The following is an 18,670-nucleotide window of genomic DNA, read 5'->3' as shown; positions in this document are numbered from 1 at the left end:
TGTGTTTTAATAAATAGATAAAATAATTAAGAGTAGCCATAATGTTTAAACATCATATTATATCTTGACTGAATGTTAGAATAACGGTAAATGTGTGAAAATGTCACTTTCTACATGTTTTAATCTTTGTTATTCTCAGTGGTCTGTGGTCAAACGAGCCACATATGGCTGCCCATTGTAGAAGAATGAGCTCAGCATTGCTTTAAGCATCATCATTTATGCATTATGAGCAATTATGCAGCTACTGTATTTAATCTATTATTTTAAAGACATTTGATGTGGGCAGTTGTGTGTGTGTGCAATCGTGCATATTTGTGTAATATGTATGCGTATCTGTAAACATGAAAACCAGAGACGGAGAGTAAAGGCTGTAATCTGTACAATCAAATGAAGTACATGCATGTTTTTGTTGAATTCATGTGTGTTTGTTTGCTTTTCAAAATGTCGTACATTACATCTGACCAAAAAAACTTTAAGGGCACTGCACAGCACAAGCCAATAACACGTTTTTTAAATGTCTAACCAATGAATCAGCAATAAAAGGTATTAAAATATTGATGGTTGATTGACAATGTTTTTACAAACTCTGTTAAACCATCTGACTGTCTAATCTGAAACAGCGCTGTTCATGAGATAATCCAGTCCTTCTCTTATGCAATCTACTGATGCTGAACAGGTCAGCTGTCACATGACATGTCATGCTTTTTTTTTTTTTTTTTTTGCATTGTCAGTTTGAACTGCAAACATAATGCAAAAACAAACTACAACTAGGATTATAAAGTAAACATAATAAATTATACATTAAATAAATAGCCTAAAACTGCACTTAATTTTCCCAAAATGTCTAAACATGTTTAACTTGCTAACAAGATTGTTAAAAATATAACATTTAAAACTCAAATTAAAACACATAGCATTGCTAAAACTTAAATTAAAATTAAAATGCATAATGATAAATGCAAATGGTGTCAACATTTTACCATAAGGTTTGATTAGTTTACATTTAACTCAGTTAACTCAGTTTACATTCAGTTAACTCACTAATTACCAACATCTCACTTTTATTATTAGTGTATTGTAATAAAACATGAAAAAAAAAAAAAAAAAAATATATATATATATATATATATATATATATATATATATATATATATATATATATATATATATATATATATATATATATATATATATATGTATATGTGTATATATATATATGTATGTATGTATGTATGTATGTATGTATGTATGTATGTATATATATATATATATATATGTATATATATATATATATATATATATATATATATATATATATATATATATATATATATATATATATATATTTAATTTTTTTATTTTTTTTTTATTTTTTTTTTTTATGAAAAGTAATAACAAATGTTAATACAAGTTTATTTAAATATATTATTTATATATTATTATTAAAGTCAAAAATCTCAGTGATTCTGGCATAAAATTGTCCCCAACAACAAATAAATACATTTTGAAATCTAACAGGTTTGTTATTTAAATTACTTTATTATTTATATTTTTTTATTTTTAACTTATTTTTATTATTATTATTATTATTGTAATTGCATGTTTAACTTTTAAATCAGCATTGGTGAATGGGCTATTCAAGAACAAAAAAAATGTAGTTCTGTAGGCCACTATGCGCGCAGGATTAAAAGCTGTTATAAGATAATACAATAAAAAATACTCATCTAATAATAATTAACAGGATGTATGACTTTGTTATCGTGTTTGATGTTTGATGCTGTTTCATCAGTGGATGTAACTGAGCGTCAATAATTCAGCCCGGACAGCTCCTGCTGCTATTTTCAGAAAGCTCTCTGGTGGGCGTGGTCTATCAACGCACCAAGAAATCCGATTGGCTGACAGCAACGAGGGAGGATGCGCAGTGTTCGTCGACGCTATCGGAGATTATCTTGTTTTGGTCGCCATATCTGTCAGGCTGATAACGCTTCGGTGGAGAATGAGTTCGACTGTATAGTTCGGTGTGAGACACGATGATAAAGCTGTTGACCTGTCCCATATTGGAGCGGTTATTACGGTAGTGCACAGTAGCGCCAGTGCTCTGCCAGTCTCTGTCACTAAAACCACAGGCGACAATATGGATGAACAAAATGTAGGATTGAACTAATATTTTCACTCAAAGCGACAAATGTGATGGGTGCCGATGCAAGCAAAAACAGCCAGGTGAGATTGATATACCATAATACTTTTGTGAGATTGTTGTTGTTTTTTTAACATGAGTGGGAAGGAAAAGTTGTTGAAACCATGTGTGTAACGTGCAACGTTATCTATGGATGGGCTGCTCAGGCATGCATGTGCCACTTTAGTATCACTTTTAAGTTAATCTGTAAAAATAAAGTGATGCATGTTAGATTTTATTTAAAAAAATATATATATATACACACTTCGTATTAAGTCATTTGATATATCTGATCAGCAAAGTCAAGTTTTGAATCTACTTTACATGCTTTTGCCATTGCTTCAGTATAAAAGATTGAATTTAGTTGTTGTTTTATTACTTTTAAGTTTTATTTTTAAATAAGTGCACTACCATAAGATTTTTGCAATGTAAAAAAATAAACCTTATTCTTATATTCAAGCCCTGTTTATTTTTCAGTTTATTATCATTTAATTTTTGTGTATTTTATTTCCTCAGAAAAGAGTATTGGATATTAATATTTTTCAAGTTATATAAAATTTTATCCAGTATCATGACAATATAATAAAATGTGTAACATTTAGAAATGCAAACATATGTAATATGATAACTTACCCCTAGGCCTGTTATAATAATCAATATATCGGCTTATCGCACAACACATGGACATGACCTCAATCGTTTTTGGTGATGCGATATATAACACCTATACATAAAAACCAATCCAACTAACATTTTAGCTGATTCTGCCACATCTTTATCTCTTTTGGAGGTGTCAGTGCCGGCATGGTTAAAAAACACTAGTATTTACTATAAATTACTATAGTATATTTAATGTGGGTGCTTGTCAACTGGTACCAGATATTACAGCCTTTGTTACTTTTTTCCTTGCACTTTTTTTGTTTACATTTATTAATATTCATTTATTATCATAAATGCATTTTCACATTATGATTTCAGTGCCTAATGATTACATTGTTGAAATGACTATAATTATATAAAATATTCTTAAGAATAAAATATATGTTCTTCAGAAGAGTGTACTTGCATTGTGAAGATATTATATTGTCATTCTGGCATTATATAATGAGTGGCATAAAATGGTCTTAAAATTACAATACTTTCATTTACCACAATATATTGGTGCAATATTGTACAACAAAAAAGATATGACAGGCCTACTTAACCATATAACCCAAATAAACCAAAATAACCTGAGTTAAATTATTATCATGAATGCTCAAATTCAGTACAAGTATATGAAACTATAATATTTAGAAAAATAAAAAAATTCTGTATTTTATTAAACGCTTTTCAAGCAAATGACATTCTTTTTTACTTGCATCAAAACTCTTGTATAATTATTATAGATAATTGTACAACAAATATTTTCACACCTAAAGCCACTGCATTCATAACCAGGTCCAAAATAACTAGAAAATTAAGCATCTTACATTTATTTGAGACTTATAAATAAATACATTTAGATAAGGCTGGGCAATTAATCAAAAAGTAATTGAAATCGACATTCAGAATCTATAATCAATCTAATTTTTCCAGGTCAATCTTTTCAATTACTTTTCCTACCTTGTGGGAAGTCATGTGACTCTATTCCTTTAAGACTGGTTGCATACCCCTCACCGTGGCTGACCCCTTGCCTTACTGTGCAATACTTGCAAATGGCTTATTTTACATACAATAAAATTGTTATTTACTTTAAAATATTTGTTTACATAAGATTCAAGAAATGCACTGTTTAAAATATTATTTACAGGATACACAAGTTATTTTATTCAGAAGAGATCCTGCTTATTTTCTACGCTTATTGTTTCCAAAAGTGCAAGTTATTTATTTTCATAAGCATTTTATAAGTTATATGCAGCATGTTTTAATTTCAGTTGTTCAATGCTGATGTTCAATAAACAATCATAGAATGATAGTGTGTTTCCTTCAAGTAATGCACCCTTTGTTCAAAAACTTTTTTCACTTGTAATATGTGCACATATTTACTCTACAAAACCAGTGAACTGTGAGGGCAAAAAAATAAAAATAAATAACTAATCGTTCATTAATTGTAATCGAATTAAAATATTTAATTAATCGAGGTTTTGATTTTAGGGCAAATCGCCCAGCCCTACATTTAGGGTTCTAATGTATTTGCAAAGTTCCACTACTAAAAATATGTAAGAAATTTTCATTTATGTCTTCTCTAGATTAAAATAGGCCCCAATGCATTATAAGTGTTAACTAGAACCTAAAGTTCATTGATAAACTTTGATGTTGGCTTGAGAAAGTCAAGCGTTTATGGCATTGTTAGGTGGTTGCTAAGCAGTTGCTAAATGGCAATGCTCGTGTACATGTTTGATCAAATGCTAATACTTAGTAGGCATTTCTAGCATATGTTATTGCATTTAGATAATCATTCATAGCATGTAGCTAATCGTTATTAGCACTTGGCTTCCATTATCATTGTTACCATGCATAGTACAGAGGAAGTCCCATTTGCTAGCATGAGTCAAACAAGCCAATGCCCAGGTCCCTACGATGTTCTGATGTAGAGATATTGCTATTTTTAAATGGTTGCTAGGTTATACTGTTTTATTGCTATGGGGACATTTGACAGGTTAGTGATGATACATCAAAGCTTCTTGGCAATATGAGTGATCTTAATCAACCCTGATGTTTCTATGACAGTCTTTATGAGTGTCAAAAACTGGACTTGAACATTATGTATTCCTGGTGTTGGGTTGCGGCTGGAAGGGCATTCGCTGTGTAAAACAAATGCTGGATAAGTTGGCGGTTCATTCCGTTGTGGCGACCCCTGATTAATAAAGGGACTAAGGGAATGAACATTATGTAAAAATGGCTTGCCGTATTTTTTTGAAAATACAATGCTTAATAAGTGTGAAGGTGATACATGCAAAAATGGCTTGCCATATCAGTAAAAATATGGAGTTTAAGTCAAAAATGGCTTGCCATATTTTGAGAAAAATAATGCATAAAAATTATTTATTGGAAAACTATAAGTCTGATAAACCTTAAAGATATAGCAACAAAATCTACCGCATCTTAATACAGCTTTTGGCCGAATTTGGGGCTTGTATATTTTTTTATATGCCCGGATTATAAAAATTTAATATTTAACATTTTTTATAAAAAAAAATGATAAGTCTTACAGGCATGAGGAGATATAGCAACAATCTTGAATGCAGAAAGCACATTTTGACCACATTTGGGCCTTGTGGCATGAACGGCCTACATGTGTTACTATGTTCTCAAGCCAACATAATAAAAGTATTACAGTGATCCCGTAATGGTAATGAGTACATCAAAGACAAAAATAGAAAAAATACATTACAAAAACAGTACATTTAAATACATGACATATTTGATAAAGTGTTTCAAATGATTATAAGCTAAAACTTCCTTTTATAAATCGTCATTACCAACGCACACAGTCAGTTTCAACGCGAGCCAATAATGATGCGGTAATGACACTGTTGAACCTTTTAGATGCAAAGACTGACTGCTTGCTGAATAGGCTCCAGTTATAGTGTCTGTACAATTGTGTTCACAAAATTCATTGAGAATGAATAAAATGGCAAATAATGTTATGCTGGTAATGACACTTTTTAATTGCAATTGGCTTTGGAATATGGACATGATTGACAAACATGTAAATATACATGAATGTATTAACCTACAATTGTCTACTGTTATAACACTTTTCTTCTTTTTACTTCAAAATAAAAGTCATTTATCTTTAATGGCAGCTGGACTTTTTCCATAGTTCCTTAAACACCCACAAACATGCAGAAAAATAGGTCATGTCTGGAATACGAGTCCCCGTGTAATGATTGTTTAATGGTGTTCACATTCACAGCCGTACAAAGGGTCGGAGGAGCAGTCGCAGATATCCAGATGGCGGGGATTTCTATCCGCTGTGGGCATTGCTCTTCCAGCTGGACTCTGCCGAATCAACCCATTACGAGTTGGATCACATCGAATGATTTGTGACAAGGAGGCGTCCATTCCTGAGCACCTGGTCTCCTCATTACCGGGCCCAGAGAAACTCCGCATGGAATGGAGTCTGCCAAGCTTTATCAACATGTTTTTGCCTGAATTCCCCCACCGTATTGTCCCAGGACAGGAACATTTCCAGGTGAGAGACAAAGGATGGAAATAATGTGATAATAATAATGGTAAGATTTTCTTATTTATTGTATGTCATTGTTTTATTATGTTGTCCAACCTCCTAGGTCCTGGGTTACATAGCAAAAGGATCGTTTGGTCCCATATTAAAAGTTAAGGATAAATCAAAGCAAAAGACCTACGCAGTTAAGGTAAGAAAACAAACATAAGCTACACACGTATACATTAGCCCCCAGCTCAAATCTTTTATTTTTAGTGTTTTTTTATTTTTATGTGAAAAAAGATCAAAATATTAAATGCTCAAATCTTAAGTGAAAACTGTCATTTTGATCTTTCTTTACAAATAAATTATAAAATAAATGAATAATTGATTACTCAGTAAATAAACACTCACCGGCCACTTTATTAGGTACATCTGTTCAACTGCTGTAATAGCTACTACCTGTTCAACTGCTGGTTAATGCAAATTTCTAATCATCCAATCACATGGCAGCAACTCAATGCATATAGGAATGAAGACATGGTCAAGACGATCTGCTGCCGTTTAAACCGAACATCAGAATGGGGAAGAAGGGTGATTTAAGTGACTTTGAACGTGGCATGGTTGTTAGTGCCAGACGGGCTGGTCTGAGTATTTCAGAAACTACTGATCTGCTGGGATTTTCACACACAACCATCTCTAGGGTTTACAGAGAATGGTCCAAAAAAAGAGAAAGTTCTGTGAGCGCAAATGCCTTGTTGATGCCAGAGGTCAAAGGAGAATGGCCAGACTGGTTCCAGCTGATAGAAAGGCAACAGTTACTCAAATAACCCCTCGTTACAACCGAGGTATGCAGAAGAGCATCTCTGAACACACAACACGTCCAACCTTGAGGAAAATGGGCTACAGCTAAGAGAGAAAATGGGTGTCAGCTAAGAACAGGAAACTGAGGCTACAATTTACACAGGCTCACCAAAGTTTGACAATAGAAGACTGTTGCCTGGTCTGAGTCTTGATTTCTGCTGTGACATTCGGGTGATAGAGTCAGAATTTGGTGTCAACAACATGAAAGCATTGATCTATCATCTATCCTGCCTTGCATCAATAATTCAGGCTGCTGGTGGTGGTGTAATGGTGTGGGAAATATTTTCTGTGCACACTTTGGGCCCATTAGTACCAATTGAGCATCGTGTCCACTCCACAGCCTACCTGAGTATTGTTGCTGACCATGTCCATCCCTTTATGACCACAGTGTACCCATCTTCTGATGGCTACTTCCAGCAGGATACTGCACCATTTTTAAACTATGTATATTAAGTTATAGTTATTAATAAAATAAATAAAGTTATTTATATAATGCAATGTGCACCCCCGAAATAAAAGTACAAAAGTAAAAAGTACAAAGACTGGCACCTCGTGGAGCAAAGAGAAAACTTATTGATATGAACTTTTTATATTGCTTTAGTGCAATTTGTGTACGATAATGCCCAATATCTGACTTTTAAAAAGCAATAATACATTTATGCAGTCATAAACATGTTTTGGCTGTTAATATGCCAGTGATTTGATGCTTCACAAAAGTTGCAGACGCCTTTACCAATATCAAAATGCTTTTGTAAACATCCAGTTATTCTTTACACCGATTAAAAAAATGGCTACTATAATGGTACTATAATAAGGAAAATCCGCTCTAACTGTAAAACTAAATAGATTGCTCTTCACACATGAAAGGCCCAAGCATGCAGCCCACAACAAGGTGTAAAGTTATTACTTATCAAATTTGCTAAACCGTTTACTGCTAATTTGATGTAATTTTGCTCACATGGATAATTGAATATTAATCAGATGATGTCATTACGCTGCTGTGCCGTCAGTCAATCGTTACATTGCCGATGAAGAATTTTGAGGATCGATAGATCTGTCCTTCACAACATGTGCAGCGATCTCAGATCAGTTCATCCGGACATTTTAATCTGATTTGCGAACTTGTTTGAAGAACCAAATTAGCGAGAGATCAGTTATCAAGATTAAAAGATCTAAGATCTGCCAAATCATCTTAGATCATTTAAGCGAGGTACGAAGAACGGACCCCTGGGGGCCACAATATGGGTTTTAAAAAAAAATACACAATTGAATTGTAATTGAAAAGCAACAAATCAGTTTTATTTTATTTTTTTTTGATGAAATACAAAACTATGAGTGTAAAATGAGTGTATTGTTTTGATTGTTCTTATAATGTCCTTGAATCATTAATTTAAGTTTTGAATTTATTTATGGTTTTTTTTATTTTATTTTACTTATTTATTTATTTATTTATTTATTTATTTATTTATTTATTTATTTATTTATTTATTTATTTATTTATTTTTGTTTGTTTTTTTTCCATTTCTACAACTTCCAATGTCAGGTTGTTTTGTGTACCAAATGTGGAAAACCCTAAATACTTTACGTCTGTATGTCAATTTGGAAACTACAATAAAAAAACTAAATGGAAAAATGAATAAACACATAGCAGATTTTAATTTGAGCTGTACATTTAAATTGCATTTCTAAATAAGATAATATTTTTTTACACATAATCAAATTTTCACACATATGAACTGGTCCTCCACACTGCAAAAAAATACTTTTCTTGCTTACATTTTTTGTCTTGTTTCTAGTCCAAATATCAAAAAATTCCTAAATCAAGAAGAATTTTCTAGACAAGCAAAACATATTGTCTTGTTTTGAGAAATAATATGCCAATAATTAGTGAGCTTTTTCTTAAAACAAGCAAAATAATCTGCCAGTGGGGTAAGAAAAATAATTTTACGTCAAAAGAAAAAACAAAATTTATTTGCTTACCCCATCGGCAGATTATTTTGCTTATTTTAAGGCAAAACTCACTTGTTGTCTCAAAACAAGACGATATGTTTTGCTTGTCTAGAAATTGCATATTGATATAAGAAATTTTAGAAATTTTGACTAGAAACAAGATAAAAAATCTAAGCAAGAAAAGCATTTTTTGCAGTGCACTGAACTGAACTGTCTGTTACTGTAATGTTTCTTAGGTATATGTTATTAATTTATAAATTAATTAAAAAAAATCTTGATCTATTGTAGGTTATTCCCAAATCTGAGATCTTGCGCTTGGGAGTTTTGGAGCAGTCAAAGGAGGAAGTAATAGTCCAGGTGAGTAACAGCCCTCGCATTTCTGCGTAATCTTTATTTTTGTTAGGGATAATGGTCTGTGTCATCTTTTACAGGTAATGACTCTTAGATTATATCATAAGTACTATGGAGATTGAGGTGGTGTCTGATTTAGTGGTTACAGAAACTAGGGCGTAAATGCAAATGGACTGGAAGCGAGCTAGACCGAACATGCGCTGGTCTCTTTATCTCAGTCGTTCACGAAGAGGCTGAGGTCAATCGCACAGAGGTTTCTGACTCACTGTGCCTTTGCTCTTGTTGTCAAACTGTTGCCTTGCAGCGTCAGGTCCGCCATCCTTTTGTCCACGACCTGCAGGACTGCTGGCAGACCCAGCGGCACATCTACATTAGTGAGTGATTCAGAACACATCCCAACTCTCTCCTGCCTTTCCCACCACTAAATCAGCTTCCCGTGTGGTCCCGTTCTCCCTGGAGCTTTTTTTGTTCTTTACCCACCTAAATGGAGGACATTGCATTTCAAAAGATTAGAAAAATGGTCTCTTATAGACCTTTTTCATGGCTGCTGCATGGAGGGCACCATAGCGACCAGCGTCTTCCGGTAGAATGCGAAAAACTTCCGTTTACAGCGTGTACTACTGGTAATTTGCGCTCCGTAAATGGGTTTCAATAACGTTTTTAATGGATAACAGAGCGTTTTTGTGACACACAACTTAGAAATGTATCTGTTAAAGCCGTTATAATCGGTCACATGTGGTTCAAGCGCGTCAGAAATACGAGAAAAACATTCTACTACTGTAGTTCACGTGTTTGCCGTCAGAAATAGTGTGCGTGTGCGTTCCCGGCCTGTCAGCTGTTAGCTCAGTGCAGAGAGAGAGAGAGAGAGAGAGAGAGAGAGCAAACCAGAGTACTGGCGTGAAACTTAACAGGTATGTAAGTCGTGCAATTTACAAAAATGACCAATAAAAGTCTGTTATTGGTCCTCTGCTGACTGACTTGCTGTTCATTCAAATAGCGGGCCGTTTGTGTTTTATTTTGTGTGTTGTTTTTACCACGGTTTGTGTTTTTCTGTCATTTTGAAATGACACTAGCCTATATTTTCATGTGTGTGTCCAACATTTTGGTGAATTACATTTGTTTGGGCTGGTTATATATTTGAAATAAAGAGAAAATGTTGACTGATGACAAGACTTCATTTAAACTGCAGAAGATGACGTCTGACAACGAGGGGAAAATGCCTCACAGCAGCTGTTTTCCATCCTATTAGATCGCATTTCATTAAATGATCAGTCCAGGAGATGGTGCTGATGGACAACAGTATTAGTTCAAAGAGGATAAAAGCAGGTAAAATAGATTAAAACTATCGTTTCAAAGCTGTCCAAATGTGACCGTTTACACGCATCAGCTGCCGACCGGAAGTTCTTCGCATTCTCCTTAAGCATACACGCAAAGCATAATGGGTAATTTTGCGTTCCAAGAAAAAGGTCTATAAAACACTCCATTTGTCTTGTAATAGGTTCAATGTACAAGTCAGCTAGTGTTCAACAGATGAGTTTTACCATTTTTTAATCCATTCAGGCCATCTTTGGTCTCGCAGGAGGACTTGAGCTTAGCTTAGCATAAATTATTGAATTAGATTAGACCATTAGCATCTCATTAAAAAAAGTCCAAAAGTGAAAAGTTGCTTTTTTATGTGTATATGGCTAAGAACATGGTTGGAAAGTAATATTTTGGTTAGAATTAAATTTCATCTTAAATCATAATGTCCAGCTTTATGTGGGAAAATTATAGAAATTCTTTTTATTTTATTATTTTTTTTTTTTGAGTGAGATGTTGATGGTCTAATGCTGGTTGTCAAATGGATTACATATGAGACAAACCTTTCCTATGTAGATATCCCTAAGATCGTGTGCAGTTCATGTTCTATAGAATATTGGTGCTATCCATGGTGCTGATTTCATTCGATGTTCTAGTTTATCAAATACAACTTTCTAAACATCAAAAAGTCCAAAGTACTTCTTATAACAAGGAAATGATAGTAGAGCCATGGGATGGATGGATAGATAGATAGATAGATAGATAGATAGATAGATAGATAGATAGATAGATAGATAGATAGATAGATAGATAGATAGATAGATAGATAGATAGATAGATGGATGGATGGATGGATGGATGGATGGATGGATGGATGGACGGATTCATGATTTAATGGATGGTTGGGTAGATGTTACATGATATGGATGGATGGTGGATGTTACATGATTTTTGATGGATAGATGGATGGATGGGTGCGTGCGTGAATGGATGGATGTTACATGATTTTTGATGGATGGATGGGTGTATGAATGGATAGATGGATGTTACATGATTGTGGGTGAATGGATAGATTGATGGGTGAGTGGATGGATGTCTCACCTTGCCTTTGATTGATATTATATAATTTTTAATGGACATGTGGATGGATGAATAGATGGGTGGATGGATGTTAGATGATTTTTGATTTATGGATGTTACATTTGAAGGATGGATAGGTGCATGAAAGGATAGATGGATGTTACATGATTATGGGTGGATGGATGGATGGATGGATGAATGGATGGGTAAATGAATAGATGCCTTACCTTGCCTGGGATGATTTTCAAAGGATATGCATAGATGGGTAAATGAATGTTATGTGATTTTTGATGGATGGATGGATGATACATGATTTTTGATGGATGGATGTTACATTTGATGGACGGATGGGTGCATGAATGGATACTTGGATGTTACATGATTATGGATGGATGAATGGATGGATAGATGGATATTTGAATGGATGGTTGCCTTACCTTGCCTTGGATGAATGTTGCATGATATTTGGATGGATAGATGGGTGTATGGATGTTTCATGATTTTTGATTGATGGATGAATGGATGGATGATACATGATTATGGATGGATGGATGGGTGGGTGAATGGATTGATGCCTTACCCTGCTTTGGATGGATGTTATATAATTTTTAATGAATATGTGGATGGATGAATAGATGGGTGGATGGATGTTACATGATTTTTGATTGATAGATGTATGGATGGATGATATATGATTGTTGATTGATGGATGTTACATTTGATGGATGGACGGATAGGTACATGAATGGATAGATGAATGTTGCATGATTATGGGTGGATGGGTGAATGAATGGATGCCTTACCTTGCCTTGGATAGATGTTACATGATTTTTAAAGGATATGTGGATGGGTGCATAGATGGGTGTATGAATGTTATATAATTTTTAATTGATGGATGGATGATACATTATTTTTGATGGATGGATGTTTCTTTTGATCGATGGATCAATGCATGAATGGATAGTTGGATGTTACATGATTATGTGTGGATGTGTAAGTGGATGGATGCCTTGACTTGGCTTGGATTGATGTTGCATGATTTCTAATGAATATGTGGATGGATAAATAGATGGAATGGTGGATGTTACATTTGATGGATGGATGGATCGGTGCATGAAAGGCCTTGGATGGATGTTACATGATTTTTAATGGATATCTGGATGGATAGATGAGTGTATGGATGTTTCATGATTTTTGATGGATGAATGGATGGATGGATGGATGGATGGATGGATGGATGGATGGATGTTACATTTGATGTATGGATGGATGGGTGCATGAACAGATAGATGGTTACATGATGATGGATGGATGGATGGATGGATGGATGGATAGATGGGTGAATGGATGGATAGATGGGTGAGTGGATGGATATCTTACCTTGCCTTGGATTGTTATTCATTATTTAATGGATATGTGGATGGATGAATAGATGGGTGAATGGATGTTACATGATTTTTGATGGATGGATGTTATGTTTGATGGATGGATGGATGGATGGATGGATGGATGGATAGATGGATGGATGCCTTGCCTTGGATGGCTGTTACATGATTTTTAATAGATGGGTGGATGGATGGATGGATGTTACATTTTTTTGATAGACAGATAGACAGACAGACAGACGTTAGATAGACAGACAGACAGACAGACAGACTCCGTTTACTAGACTTTCCCCCAATCCAGTTACACAAAAGACCAAAAGGACACAGATTCCAGTTGAAGCCACTTAATAGTTTCTCTGTCAGGTTTTAGAGCACCTCCACCCAAACCTCAGTACTTTTCCCCTGTGTTTGATTTCCAGTGACCCTGACTGCACTTGTCAAAGTGAACTTCCTTCTTCCACTATGATGTCCCTTGAATGCTTTTTCCTCCTAAATCTACAGTGGTGAACGTGTCACTTCCTTTGATCACACCACCTGACTCCTCTGTTCACAGCTTGTTTTGCTCCCTTTTTATCAACTCTTCATTCAGCCTTCATGTTTATCACTGGGATCTTCAAGGTTAAGATTCTGTTTATTAGCAGAATGTTCTAGACTTGGTCTGTCCATGATGTTTGGCGAATGGATGAAGGCGTCGCTGCTACAAACAGATGGTCTCCTGAATCTGGTCATCTCCCAGACCGACAGATGTTTTCTCTGCAGTCGTTTCATGTTGGATTCGAATGTTTTGAGGATTTGTTGACTCTGGCGGTGTTTATATGCTGTGATTGCGTTTATTTTCCCTCTAGTGTGTGATTACTGCAGCACAGGGGACTTGTACACATACTGGGTGATGATCGGTCAGTTTGGAGAGGACGTGGTCAAAGTGTTCGCTGCTGAATTAGGTTCTGCTCTAGGTAAGCACATATTTCATGACTTATACATGATGTATTGAGAAACAACACTGATCAGATGTAGAGAATCCTCACAGGTACTGCTGATAAACTAAACATACAGTTGATGTCAGGATTATTTGCCCCACTGTATATTTTTTTCACCAATTTTGGTTAACAGTAATGCTTTTTCAACACATTTCTAAACATAAAATTTTAATAAATCATTTATAATAACTAATTTATTTTATCTTTGCCATGATGATGACAGTATATAATATTTTACTAGATATTTTTGAAGATACTAGTATTCAGCTTAAAGTGCCTTTAAAAGGCTTCACTAGGTTAGTTAGATTATTTAGGCAAGTTAGGGTAATTAATTAGGTAAATCATTGTAAAACAATCGTTTGTTCTGTAGACTGGACCAAAGATTAGATAGATAGATGTTACAGGACATTATGGATGGATGGATAGATGGACGGATGGATGTTACATGATTTTGATGGATGGATGGATGGATGGATGGATGTTACATGATTTTGATGAATGGATGGATGAACAGATGTTACATGATTTTGATGGATGGATGGATGGATGGATGGATGGATGTTACATGATTTTGATGGATGGATGGATGGATGAACAGATGTAACATGATTTTGATGGATGGATGAATGGATGGATGGACAGATGTTACATGATTTTGATGGATGGATGGATGGATGGATGGATGGATGGACAGATGTTACAGGACTTATGGATGGATGTTACATGATTTTGATGGATGAATGGATGAACGGACAGATGTTACATGATTTTGATGGATGGATGGATAGATGGATGGATGTTACATGATTTTGATGAATGGATGGATGGATGAACAGATGTTACATGATTTTGATGGATGGATGGATGAACAGATGTAACATGATTTTGATGGATGGATGGATGGATGTTACATGATTTTGATGGATGGATGGATGGATGAACAGATGTAACATGATTGTGATGGATGGATGGGTGGATGGATGGATGAATGGATGGATGGACAGATGTTACATGATTTTGATGGATGGATGGATGGATGGATGGACAGATGTTGCAGGACTTATGGTTGGATGTTACATGATTTTGATGGATGGATGGATTGATGGATGAATGGACAGATGTTACTGTTACATGATATGGATGGATGGATGGATGGATGGATGGATGGATAGACAGGTGTTACATGATTTAAATAGATGGACAGATTTTACATGATTGTGATGGATGAAAGGATGCATGGGTGGATGAATGGACAGATGTTACTGTTACATGATATGGATGGATGGATGGATGGATGGATGGATAGACAGGTGTTACATGATTTAAATAGATGGACAGATTTTACATGATTGTGATGGATGAATGGATGCATGGGTGGATGGATGGACAGATGTTACAGGACTTATGGATGGATGTTACATAATTTTGATGGATTGATGGATGGATGGATGAATGGACAGATGTTACTGTTGCATGATATGCATGGATGGATGGATGGATGGATAAACAGGTGTTACATGATTTAATAGATGGACAGATTTTACATGATTGGATGGATGGATGGATAGATGCATGGATGGATGGATGGATGGACAGATGTTACATGATTTTAGTCAATTTTCCCCCCAATTTGTCAATATTTTGTCTGCCACTAAATCACTGTTAATTAGCAAGCCAAAACTCAATTTACATTTTTATATATTTTAGGTTATGATTTATTCCTGGGATGGCAAACTTGTATCATTATTCCATCCTTCAGAAATGATTTAAATATACTGATTTGCTGCTCGGGGAAATGTTTCTTTGTTGTTCTGCTTAATGTATTGTGGAAACCAGATTTATTTTAAATAAATCATTTGTAATAATATAAATGTCTATTGTTATTGTTATTTTAAATGAATTGAATAGGTTCTTGTTAAATAACATTGATCTTATTATAAATTTTTATTAACCCAAATGTTATTATATTATATTATATTATATTATATTATATTATATTATGTTATGTTATATTATATTAAGTTATATTATATTATATTATATTATATTATATTATATTATATTATATTATGTTATGTTGTTATATTATATTATGTTATATTATATTATGTTATGTTATATTATATTATATTATGTTATGTTATGTTATATTATATTAAGTTATATTATATTATATTATGTTATATTATATTAAGTTATATTATATTATATTATGTTATATTATATTAAGTTATATTATATTATATTATATTATATTATATTATATTATATTATATTATATTATATTAGGATATATTATATTATATCATGATATATTATATTGTATTTTATTATATTATATGATATTATATTATGATGTATTATACTATGTTATGTTATATTTAATTTATTTTTAATTTAATTTAGCTTAATTTTATTTTATTTTATTATATGATATTATATTATAATATATTATATTATATTGTTATGATATATTATATTATATTATTTTATGATATATTATGTTATATTACATTAAATTATTATATTATATTACATTACATTACATAACATTATATTTCTTATTTTTCAGGCTTTCTTCATGACTGTGCAATCATCCATCGTGATGTGAAGGTATACACGGTTTCATATGTAATGTTTTAAATTCAATTAATTGAACTTTGATGTCATAAATATGATCTTTAAAATGTCTAATTACAGAATTGTTCTCTGCTTTATTTTTTGAACAGATGGAGAACGTCCTGCTAACAGATCAGGGTAAGGCAGTGTGTATTCTCCGGTCTCTCCAGTGGAGGGCAGTCTGTGCCAATTGTTGTTGTTTTTTCTCATGTAAACATGGAACGTTCCAGAACATCCAGGCTTCACACTTTTAAGCCGAAGAATAGGCCTAGATTATTGAAACAAGCATTACTGTTTTCCCAGCACATTCTTATTGTAATTTTGAATTATCACTGCAGTATTAAAAGTCAAATGTCATCAACAATTAATATTTGTTTTACATGAGAGCTATTTATAGTTATACACAGTTTTCAATACTATTCGCCCTCCTGAGATTTTTTGTTTGTTTGTTTTTTGTGATGTCTAACAGAGCAAGTTTTCACAGTATTTCTGATAGTATTTTTTCTACCGGAGAAAGTCTTATTTTATTTATTTCGGCTATTGGCCATTTTAAGGTCAATATTATTAGCCCCCTTAAGCAATATATTTTTTTATTGTCTACGGAATAAACCACTGTTATACGATGATTTGCCTAAATAAACCAGTTAAGCCTTTAAATGTCACTTTAAGCTGTATAAAAGATATCTTGAATATGATATGATATATGATCAACTTCAACTGTACATTTATGTATACATGTAATTAATAATAAACGATAATATACATATTATTATTATTAAGTGTTGCTATGTAAATGTCTGATATTGTGTTACAGGCCACCTACGTCTGGCTGATTTTGGTTTGTCCCGTCGCCTTGAGCGTGGAGGAAGGGCGTTCACTATCTGTGGAACAATCCAGTATATGGGTAAATCTATAATGACACTGATGTGACATAAATAATGTACATAAATAAACACTTTATAACGTGAGATTTATAGCTGAACTAATGCAAGGGCATTTATATTTGGAGCAGTGTGGAATGTAAGCAAAATTCGTATGAAATGTGTCTTTTAAGCTCCTGAAGTCCTTAGCGGTGGTCCCTATAACCACGCTTCTGACTGGTGGTCGCTCGGCATCCTGCTCTTTGCGCTGGCCACTGGAAAGGTGAGGTCAATGCACAAATATATGTACAAACATCTGTTTTTCTCCCTGATATGATAAAAGAGAAGATGCTTTATTTATTTAGAAATAGAGATACGATTGAAATCAGAATTTTTAGCCCCCTTGTTTATTTTTTCCCCAATTTCTGTTTAACGGAGAGAAGATTTTTTTCAACACATTTCTAAACATAATAGTTTTAATAACTCATCTCTAAATAACTGGTTTATTTAATCTTTGCCATGATGACAGTAAATAATATTTGACTAGATATTTTTAAGACACTTTAATACAGATTAAAGTGACATTTAAAAGCTTAACTAGGTAAACTAGGGTAATTAGGCAAGTTATTGTATAATGATAGTGTGTTTTGTAGACTATCGAAAAAAATATGGCTTAAAGGGGCTAATAATTTTGACTTTAAAATTATTTTTCCAGCCGAAATAATAGAAATCAGAGTTTCTCCAGAAGAAAAAATATTATCAGACCTACTGTGAACATTTCCTTGCTCTAAACATTATTTGGAAAATATTTGTAAAAAAAAATTCAAAGGGGGCTAATAATTCTGACTTCAACTGTATTTTATAACTTTGATTCACAGTGAAATATATTTTTGAAATTAAACATAAATTTACAATTTTAACATTCATATAAGGGTCAAGATAAAGAAAATACATTTTAC

At 33.3% G+C, this 18,670-nt stretch overlaps 1 protein-coding gene across 2 annotated transcripts in view; it reads left to right on the top strand.

Annotated features, from left to right (window-relative positions):
• Nucleotides 1-1,946: 1,946 nt before the first annotated feature.
• Nucleotides 1,947-18,670, top strand: part of rskrb (ribosomal protein S6 kinase related b) — a 23,153-nt gene continuing 6,429 nt past the window's right edge. Inside the window, exons 1-10 of one of the 2 annotated variants that reach the window (XM_003200895.7) lie at nt 1,947-2,220; nt 6,078-6,356; nt 6,454-6,537; nt 9,429-9,497; nt 9,796-9,865; nt 14,101-14,208; nt 16,805-16,845; nt 16,962-16,989; nt 17,666-17,755; nt 17,906-17,994. In XM_003200895.7, the coding sequence (XP_003200943.1) occupies nt 2,191-2,220; nt 6,078-6,356; nt 6,454-6,537; nt 9,429-9,497; nt 9,796-9,865; nt 14,101-14,208; nt 16,805-16,845; nt 16,962-16,989; nt 17,666-17,755; nt 17,906-17,994 (888 nt within the window). In that variant the 5' untranslated portion in view covers nt 1,947-2,190. The remainder of the gene's footprint in view (nt 2,221-6,077; nt 6,357-6,453; nt 6,538-9,428; nt 9,498-9,795; nt 9,866-14,100; nt 14,209-16,804; nt 16,846-16,961; nt 16,990-17,665; nt 17,756-17,905; nt 17,995-18,670) is intronic. The other variant, XM_073935474.1, reaches the window with a different exon arrangement.

The sequence above is a fragment of the Danio rerio genome, chromosome 21 (genome assembly GCF_049306965.1).
Source record: "Danio rerio strain Tuebingen ecotype United States chromosome 21, GRCz12tu, whole genome shotgun sequence".
NCBI lineage: Eukaryota > Metazoa > Chordata > Actinopteri > Cypriniformes > Danionidae > Danio > Danio rerio.
Note: the sequence above shows the minus strand (reverse complement) of the source record. Positions and strands in the feature narration are given on the sequence as shown.